This window comes from Gracilinanus agilis, chromosome 2 (assembly GCF_016433145.1).
Source record: "Gracilinanus agilis isolate LMUSP501 chromosome 2, AgileGrace, whole genome shotgun sequence".
In the NCBI taxonomy this organism is placed as follows: Eukaryota; Metazoa; Chordata; class Mammalia; order Didelphimorphia; family Didelphidae; genus Gracilinanus; species Gracilinanus agilis.
In genome coordinates, this window is record NC_058131.1 from 290,475,727 (window position 1) to 290,486,137 (window position 10,411).

At 41.2% G+C, this 10,411-nt stretch overlaps 1 protein-coding gene across 1 annotated transcript in view; it reads right to left on the reverse strand.

Moving 5' to 3' along the window:
• Positions 1 to 6,666, reverse strand: part of NLRC5 (NLR family CARD domain containing 5) — a 77,594-nt gene extending 70,928 nt beyond the window's left edge. Inside the window, exons 1-3 of the mRNA XM_044659712.1 lie at positions 6,337 to 6,666; positions 4,975 to 5,119; positions 3,588 to 3,659 (exon numbers count right to left, since the gene is read on the reverse strand). Of these exons, the coding sequence (XP_044515647.1) occupies positions 3,588 to 3,659; positions 4,975 to 5,119; positions 6,337 to 6,666 (547 nt within the window). The remainder of the gene's footprint in view (positions 1 to 3,587; positions 3,660 to 4,974; positions 5,120 to 6,336) is intronic.
• Positions 6,667 to 10,411: the final 3,745 nt, after the last annotated feature.

Here is a 10,411-nt window from a genome sequence, read left to right on the forward strand (position 1 = left end):
TCAGTCGGGAAAGGTTACAGTCGCATTGTTTTCTCTCCCCAAAGTCTCAGAGAATTAAATAGAGTAGAGAAAGGAAGGAACAAAAAGGAACCACTAAGTCTAACTTCAACGAACAGGAATTCCTTAACAAGAGGTCCTTTGGCCTCTGTGTGTGGGAATAATTATAGTCTGGGGCAGACTATTTTACTTTTGAACAACTCAAATAGGAAGGTATTCCTTATTCCAAGTCTAATGCTGCCTCTTGTAAGCAGTTAGGTGGTTCAATGGAGAGAATACTGAGTATGGAATCAGGGAAACTCGAGTCCAAATTTGACCTCAGATAGTAGCTATGTGATTTTGGGCAAGTCAAAAACTTCTGTTTACCTCAGTTTCCTCAACTATAAAACAAAATGGTATTTATAAGAATATGAGCCATTCCACAATTGATAATGATCAAAAGATATGAACAGAATTTTTGGATGAAGAAATCAAATTCATATATAGGCATATGAAAAAATGCTCTAAATCGTTAGTTCAGAGAAATGCAAAGCAAAATAGCTATGAGATATCATTTCATACTTATCAGATTGGATAAAATGATAAGTGCCGGAAGAGATGCAGAAAAATGGGAATGCTATTAGCAGAACTGTTAACAGGATCCAACCATTTTGGAGAGCGATCTGGAATGATGCCCAGAGAGTTACAAAACTCTGTATAACCTCAGACCCAGCAATACCACTGTTGGGTCTGTTTCCCAAGTAGATCAGGGAAAAATGGAAAAGAATTTATATGTTCTAAGATGTTTATAGCAGCTCTCTTTCTACTGGCAAAGAACTGGAAGCTATGGGGATGTTCATCCATTGGAGAAAGGCTGAACAAGTTGTAGCATATGATTATGATGGAATACTACTGCACCGTAAGAAATGATGCCGAGGTTCATTAAAAAAACACGGACTTAAATAAAATTATGAAGAATGAAATGAGCAGAACCAAGAGAACATTTTATATAGCTATAGAACTAATGTTTGAAGAATAACCTCTGCATGTCTACCTCCAAAAAAAGAACTGATAAATAGAAAATTGAAAGATACAGTTTATGTATGCACTTTTTGTCAAGTGATGCTTTTTCTGGTATATGGAGAGGAAGGAGGGAAATACCTGGGAATTTTGATGGCTCCAATAAACAGATAAATCAATAAAAATTTTAAAATAAAAATATAATAGGGACGATAATAGCACTTACTTGCTAGGGTTGTTATGAGGACCAAATGAGATAATATTTGTAAAAATGCTTGTTTCCTTCAAGCCTGTCAAGATTCCTATGTGTGAGCCATCCCTCCTAGTTTTATGGCATCTGCCTTCTAGGCCAAATCTCAGTCTCTGATAGGGGCACTGAGGAGCAGATTAGAAAGGGCAGGCATGTCATTTAAACACCCTATTCTCCTCTAATAATCCCTTAAGAAATTCTCTATTTTTGCTTTTTGGGGCCAGGCAGGACAAGTCTAATCCCTCTTCCACACAACAATTCTGTACATATTTGAGGGCAGATCTTATGTCCCTACTCATTTCCCTTTTCTCCAGACTAAACACCTTTCATTCCTTCCATAGATCTTTTTTTTAGTGTGGTGCCCTCACCATTCTGATGACCCTTTTCTCTGGATGCACTGAAATTCATTGATTTCTGTCATAAAATGTGGTGCCCAGAAAGGAGCAGAATGCCAAAATGTGACCTAATTAGAGTAGAGGACAGCAGAACCTTCTGTATGTTGGACACTTTCATTTTATTAACATAACCTAAGACTGAATTAGGCCTTTTGGCTTCCATGTCACAGTCTTTAGTTACTGAGCAGTCCTTTAAGTTTGGTCAAATCATTTTTATATGAACTGTTGTCTGGTTAAACCTTCCTCCTTTTGTATTTTATAACTGATTTTTTTAAACCCTTACCTTCCGTCTTGGAGTCAATACTGTGTATTGGCTTCAAGGCAGAAGAGTGGTAAGGGTAGGCAATGGGGGTCAAGTGACTTGTCCAGGGTCACACGGCTGGGAAGTATCTGAGGCCAGATTTGAACCTAGGACCTCCTGTCTCTAGGCCTGGTTCTCAATCCACTGAGCTACCCAGCTGCCCCCCAGACCGAATGATTTTTGATGAAATGCTGCTTACTTTCAATAGTGGTTCAGCCCATTATTTATAACTGCTTAATAACTATTTGCATTTAAATTCATTAATCCTACACATCAACTATCATAACTTTTCAGGCTCTAAGTCTCTATCAGGTCTCTCTGTCCACTCATTCTCCATTAGTCAGCTGTAATTCAGCCAGCTGGCTGAAATCCATTAAGCCCCTCAGTAGACCAAACAATCATCAGGAAAGTCAACTGCCCAATGATAAAATTATTAAGATGACTAACCTTTAGTCAATAGGCTAATCAGTCAGCCTTTGAGGAAGTTGGTCGGTCTATTCTGAATGAGTGACAGCTGCAGGTTTCTTGGAGGGAGAACTCCCCCTATTCTAGGCACATGACCTTGAGGTTTGGAGTCAGAGGAATTAAAACTGGTTTCTCCTAGTGAAACCAGACAGGGAAATTCTGGAGGAATTGTGGACTAAGGGAGATAGTTTCAAACTTGGATGATCCTCTTCCCCTCCAGAGCACTGAGGAGGTCCAGGATCTCTCAGATTTCCCCAGAACCTCTAGGTTCATGCCAGCAGACTGGCCTGTGTATCCAAGGCCCATAAAGCAGCACACAGATCTATACTTTGGCAGAATATTAACTTCCTCTTTGTTTTACCTAGAATCTGTCTTGGAAGAAAATTCTCATTCCCATTGAGCACAATGTGTTCTTTATGGCCATTTCACTGAGAGTGCCTTTCTAGTTCTAAGGGAGCCTGGAAGCAAAAGGAAGAGGTGGAGGGGGAAAGGGTGAGTGTCTTGTTAGGGATAATGCAAACTTGAAAGAAAAATAAAGAAGGGTTGGTTCTTGGAAACTGCTGAATGGCTCTGTTCTTTGCTACCTCCTGCCAGGGAATTGGTGCTCTCCTGAAGGTCCTTCATGACTTTTTCCTGACTCTTTTTAAGTCCTAGGGTCATGGAATTTATAGCTGATCACGTAAGGATCACGGACCCCAAATGTTCAGTTTACAGAGACTCAGAAATGACCTGTTCAGTCATACAGACAGAAATTAGCCACATAGGATCCTAGATCTGGACCTGGAAGGGACCTCAAAGGCTATCTAGTCCAATCTCCTCACTTTAAAGGTGAAGAAACTGAGACCCTTGGAAGTTGAATGACTTGTCTAACCTCGTATGAATAGAAAGCATCAGAGCCTGGCCTTGGATCCAGGTCCTCTGCCTCTGAATTGAGTGCTTTTTATTATTTAAAAAAGACTTTTACTTTCTGTTTTAGTAACAACTCTAAGAGAGAAGGGCAAGGGCTAGGCAAGTGGAGTCACACAGCTAGGGAGTGTTTGAGGCAAAATTTGAACTTAAGTCCTCCTAGCTCTAGATCTGGAGTATAAAGCTCCTTCTACAGCACAAGATCTTGGAGCTTTAATATCAGAGAAAACCCCTAGTCCCTCCCTATCCACCCCCACTGCCAGCTCAGACTCACCTGAATGAAGGAGCTGGGACTTGGCGAGTGTATCTTCGCTGTTCTGGAGGTAACTATTCTGGTTCGGAGCCTCTGAAAGAGTAGAGAAATTAGGCAAATATCTAGTGAGTACAGTGGTGAAGTGAGACACAGGGTGGATTCTATCTCTGGTACAAACATGTCCATTTCTTAAAATTCTCCTTTGCTGCCTTGTTTTGGGGTGATACCTGTGAGTTTTCAAAGGCTATGCCAGTTCAGCAAAACTCTTGTAAGGCCTGATAAACTGGAAAGGTTTCAAGTTAGGGACCAGAAACTGACCATATAATTGGTATCGAAGGACCAGCCTGGCTGAGCTTGGGAAGTCTCTTCAGTGGAGGATTGGCTGAAACAATTTATAAAGCCCTTTGCTAGGTCCCAGAGGAGGGAGAGTCTATGTTGATAAAAATCATGGATTCTCCATGGCTGATGAGTAAAAGATGTACTAAGTCTTAGGGAAAGGAGTCCTGAATGGGGAAAAAAGGGTAGACTAATCAGAATGACAGAATGTTATGGTGGCACAGACTACTGGTTCTGGAGTTAGAGGGCCTAAGTTCAAGTCCTGACTGCCATTTTTACAATTATCTATATGACCTTAGAGCAAGCCACTTAAACTTTCTTGCCCAAGTTTCCTCTTTGGAAAAATTAAAGAGTAGGATAAAATGGTCGCCAAAGTCCTTTCTAGTTTTAAATCTTTGAAACTCTGAAATAAGAGATAAAAAACAAAGTCCAGAACAAAGGCAGAAACCAGGGAGGCCTCATCCTCTGAAGGAAGGCTCCAAGTTTGGCTCCTGAGGCTGCTTAATGGAAAGAATCTCTAGTTATGCTCCTTTTCACTATTGTGTAGTGATGTAGCTTTTATCACTGGGCTCACTAAAACTTCCTTAAATATGCATTTTTTTGAAGAGTAATTAACTATGAAGAATATTTAGGAGATTTGTGGGAACCAAATTCCTAAGGCTACTGACAAAAGACATTCTTCCATACCCATAATACAAGGTAAGGTAACCAAGCAACCCAATAATGAGAATCTGATTTAACAAACATTTATTAAACTTGTGGCTGGTAAAAACTTTGGAGATTATCTAATAAAAATAATAATGAGGGATAACATTTATATATCACTTTCAAGTTTGCAAAGCGTTCTATAAAATTATGTTATTTGATCCTCATAACCCTGGGAGGTAGCTATTATTATCCCAATTGTATAGAAGAAGAAACTAAGTCCCAAATAGGTTAAATCAGTTGGTCAGGCTCACACATCTAGCATGAGGTCAGATTTGAAGTCAGGTTTTTCTGATTTCCGGCACAACACTCTAACCACAGCACCACTTAACTGCCTCTTTGTCCAACTGTAATTTTCATTACCCACTGTTACGCAGATGATCAGTAGCAGAGTTGGTACCTAACACCTGGTTCTCTTGCCTGATTTGAAATCTAGGGTTCTTTCCATTATACTGGGCCTGCCTCCATTCATGTGAGGTTCCTTTCAGGGTGACATCGTGAATAATAGGGCCCTGGACTTGAAAGTCAAGAATACTTAGACAGCTATCAGCTATGTGACCTAACACAAGGCACCTAATTTCTCTGAGTCTCAATTTCCTCATCTGTAAAATGGGGACAATAATAAGGTCTACCTTACAGAGTTCTGAGAATCAAATGAGATCATGAATATACAGTTCTCTGTGAACCTGAGAGTGCATTATAAATGTAAACTTTCATTATGATTTTGTTGTCATTACTGTAACCTAGAATGCAAAATGGCGAGGTGGGACCTCTTGGATCTGGGGATTTAAGACAAGTGTCTCTTTTGCCCCTTGAGTAATTAAGGAGGAACTCACCTTAAAATGGGAGGTCAAGCATGAGTCACTCACTAGTAAGGCATGGGGACAAATTTCTGAGATCAGGATCACCATGGCTAAGTGACTGGGAACCGTAAACCAGACTCTGGGGAAATGGGGAACTGGAAAAAGAGTCCTTGGCTTAGCTCAGCACTGGATAGCTCCTGCCCCACAGCAAAAGGGAGACTATCAGGGCTCTTAAATATGGTAGGCACTGCCAGAAAGAACTTGGGGAGACAGCCATTCATCTCTCACTTCCCCTTCCAAAGTGCAAAAGGCCTCCTGGAGATATGGGATGGAGATTTTTTTTTAAACTCTTACCTTCCACCTTAGAATCAATACTATATATTGGTTCAAAGGCAGAAGAGTGGTAAGAGTTAGACAATGGGGGCTAAGTGACTTGACCAGGGTCACATAGCTAAGAAGTGTCTGAGGCCAGATTTGAACCCAGAACCTCCCATCTCTAGACTTGGCTCTCAGTCCACTGAGCTGCCCAACTGCCCCCTGAGAGGGAGATTTTTAGAGATAACTGTCTATTAAATTTCTGGCTGATATTGGATAAAAGTGAAATTTGGAACTACATGAAATAAGGAATGAGTTATAAGAAAACAAAATGGCTAATTAAGAAACCTAAGTTCCATTCTTAGTCCTGACTTACTAAGTGAATTTGAGTAAGTTACTTCTTCTATTGAGAACTCGGTTTTTTTCAAGCTCTACCACAATGTTCTGTGATACACACTGACTTATATTTTATTTGTCTTATATTTTAATGTCCCTTCCAGCTCTTCCATCCTATATCATGTTCCTTATAAGATCTTTGTCGTCTCTGCCATTCTAAAATCTGAGCTAAGATCTCTTCTGGGTCTCACATTTTCTACTCTTATTTAAGGTGCCTTCCCTTTGAGCTCAGCCATTCTAGAGTACTTACCATTGCTTGTACCCCAGACACTCATCAACGTGGTCTCCAGATATAGAGGCATATTATGTTCCATGCAGACACAATTGATGAATGATCGCCATATAGAGGGGCCATGAGATCCCAGATGGCTGAGGAGCAAGGAGACTTTTTGGGTGAGGTCTGGAACCTTGTCTACTGGAGCCAGGTCTAGGCCAGGCAGATAGAACTTGGCCTTTGAGATCAGCCATTCAAAGTCCTCACTGAGCAGCCCCACCAGGTGGTGATGCAGGCTTTCCACATCCTCCTGCATGCCTAAGGAGTCCATTTGGATCTAGCACTAAGAGGACCAAAGAGTGACAGGTTAGCTGATGAAGGTGATAATACTGGCTGAGGATGGAGAAAGTCCTCAGCCTAGCTAAAATTCTTTTTGTTTAATGAAGCAATAAAGTGGGAAGGGCACTGGCTCTGGAGGCATGACTTGGGAAATTCCCCGGAGCTTCAGTTTCCTTATATATAAAATGAAAGAGTTGGACTGAATGGCCTCTGAGATCCCCGTGTCCAATCCTTCCAATGACCTCTTTTCTTTTTCCCCTACTTGATATCTCTACCTCTCTTTTATTTCTATCCCCACTGAAGTCCTTCAGCAAGTGAACCACACAACACAGTGGGATCTTTCCTTACATTGTTAGCACTATTTCTCATGTCTAAGCCCCATATCTCCATTGTGACCAAAAGCCCCTTAGGGGCACTTAGAAAACTATGGGGCAGATAGTAGTCATTCAGAGAACATTTGGGTTTTTTAACCTAATTTATTTTGAACCTGTTTTACTTTATTTTCAGGTCTGGTAAACATTTGTTAATGGAAGTATTCAACTGATCATAGATTTAGAGGCAGAAGGGATTTTTAGGGCAGAAGGGAGATCTTTTAGTTCAAGGGTTCTTAACCTGAGGTCCATAGATCTATTCTTTTTAAATATTTTGGTAATTCTATTATAATTGTTTTTCTTTGTTAATCTATATATTTTACTTTATGCATTTAAAGACATTATTCTGAGAAGAGGTTCATAGATGTTGCCAGGCTGCCAAAGAGATCCGTGACATATAATGTTATAAAAAATAATGGGGATGGATTGAAGGTAATAATAATAGTAGAGGCTATAAGCTAGAGGCTTTTAAAAGGTGGATAGGATTTTGATGTGAGAGAGAGCACACTCTCACCCATGGTCTCTGTGTAGGTGCTGCTAGTAAAGCTATGCCTCTCCTCTCCTGACTGGCTCACTCAGTTGAGCCTGTCAGCTATTTCTTATAATAGTTGCCCAGACAGGGAACCATTGAGAAGCTAGAGGTATAGTTAACCTCTCTAGTTCCTCATCCTGGGGTTAGAATAGGTATTGGTAAGGCTATTGATGCACTATTTGAACAATGGTGAAATCTGACTGCGTAAGGATCTCCTGTAATGGTGGGACACTAGAGATGTTAACTAACTCTGAGATCTCCCAGGGTTAGCAACAGTTAAGTCCCCAACCACTAATTGGAGTCTCTCCCAGATTCAAAGCCTCACTTCCTGCTCCTTCATTCCATCTTGGAATCCTCCAGCCCTTCCTGCTAGGTCCAACACTAATACTAAATTAATCTTCTTCACAACACTTCCCTTTCCAAGGGCCCAGATATAATGACCACTCAGGAAAGGTACTTGATGACAAAATACTGTATTTGTTTCTAATCAATGGGGTTAGGAACAAGGGAAAAGGATGGAGGATTTGGGAACCTTATTTGCTAATGCTCTAAACTATTGATCAGACTATTGAAAGAAAGCTAGCTCAAGCAGAGGCTGGAGGTTCTTCACTCTCACACTAACGCTGGCCTGACTTGGTTGGAATCAAGCCAAAGATTAGGGAAGGCTATTGATGAACTTTGATTACAGTGTCACTATTTCCTCTCAGCTCTGTTGTCAGTGATAATAATTGCTCTCTAGCTCTCAGTATGACAGGTTGCTTTGCAGGTATTTGCCTACCCTCCCTTGAGACCTCCCATCTCCCAAGATCTGCTCCAGAGTGAGCCCCAGGTGCTGGGCCTCGTGGGTATTAACAGGGCTGGCTCCAAAGGACTTTTTGCCTTGGCTCACGGCATCTGGGTACATTCTGAGGTGTTCAACTGCTGGTCTTGTCACTCAAAGTTGGTATCCATTTTGTCCCAGAAATCAATATAACAGTACAAAAGGTTAATAACTTCTGCTTTAGCTCAATTTCACATCTTGCAGATGAGGAATTGAGACCCAAACATATGAGATGAGAAGGAAGTATGGTATAGTGATGAGAGTGCTGCACTTACAGTCAGAAAGATCTGAGTTTGAATTCTGCCTCAGAAACTTACTAGTCTTATGAGCTCTGGTAAGGCTTTGAGTCTCAGATTCATCTGAGTACTGACCTCACAGGTTGTTGTGAATGTCATTTGAGATAATGCATAAAAATCACTTTGTAGGGGGTGGCTGGGTGACTCAGTGGGTTGAGAGCCAGGCCTAGAGACAGGAGGACTAGGTTCAAATCTGGACTCAAATACCTCCTAGTTGTGTGACCCTGGGCAAGTCACTTAACCTCCATCACCTAGCCCTTAATGCTCTTCTGCCTTGGAATCAATACACAGTATTGATTCTAAGACAGAAAGTAAGGATTAAAAAAAAATCACTTTGTATATCTTAAAGTATAGGCAGCTGGGTGGTACTGTGGATAGGGCACTGGGCCTGGAGTCTAAAGGACCTGAATTCCAATCCAGCCTTAGATATGTCCTATCTGTGTGACTCTGGACTATTGATTTCACCCTTTTTGTCTCAGTTTCCTCATCTGTGAAATGATCTGAAGGAGGAAATGGCAAAACACTCTAATATCCTTGCCAAGAAAACCCCAAATGGGATCATGAAGAGTCAGACACAAGTAAACAACAACAAATTTTAAAGTGCTAGATGATGATGATGAAATCCTTTGCCCAAGTTCACCACAGATAGCCATAGAAGAACTCAGAGTCAAACCCAGGTCCTTTGACAACAAATCAGTACTCTTTCTCTTACAAGATGCTAAGACTCCATTAGATTCAGGAATCATTTATTAAGCCATGCCAAGCACTGTAGAGGAATAAGCAGCATCTCTTGCCCTAAAAGAGTGCTTGGTCTACTTGGAATAATAAAACTGACACTCATAAATAGCCAATGAGAGAGAGAGAGTATACCAGTAAGTGCACCAGGGAAAGGAATTAGCATTCTGTGCTTTAGGGGTTCAGAGTCAGGGGGAAATTCACTGTAGCTGAGGATGATATGAAAGGTTTCTTGGAGGAAGTGACCTGGGGGAAGTCACTTCCATTTTTCTTTTAAATTCTTACTTTGTCTTAGTAACAACTCTAAGTAAAAAAGGCAAGGGTGAGGCAAAAAGAGTTAAGTGACTTGCTCAGGGTCACAGAGATAGGAAATGTCTCAGGTCAGGTCTTCCTGATGCCAGGCTTGATGCTATATCTTCTGTGCTACTTAGCTGCCCCATCACTTCTATTTCTTAAAATCAATTCCATTTCTAAAATCTCTTTGTTGCTGACCTAGGAATGGACAAGGGGACAGACAGGTAGATGAGGTGGGAAACTGGTTTGAAAATATCCTACCCGGTCCGTGGGATGAGAAAATTCATTATAAATGTTCTAAGATCCCCGATGAGATAGTGGCAGGCTTCAAGTTCTCAGAGACAGAAGAGTCTGGGATCCAGTTCCTGAGTGTGTACGAAGGCATGGTGTTCTGAGAATCACTCCACTGTAGAGTGTCCTGAGGAGAGAGAGGAAACAGGTGGCTCACCCAGAAGCCAGAAAACTGCCCAAATTCCCTTGCCTTCTTCCTTTGTCCTACTCCCAATGGGTTCCGCCCCCATCAGAGATAGCTGGAAGTCATCTCTTGGTGGCACTGGGGGAAGAGAGAAGTCTGGGAGAAGAGCTTTCTCAAGGGGGTTCCACTCCTTCTTATACCACTTTTTTTTTTAACATTTATTAATTCATTTTTAACATGGTTACATGATTCATGCTCCTCCTTTCCCCTTCAC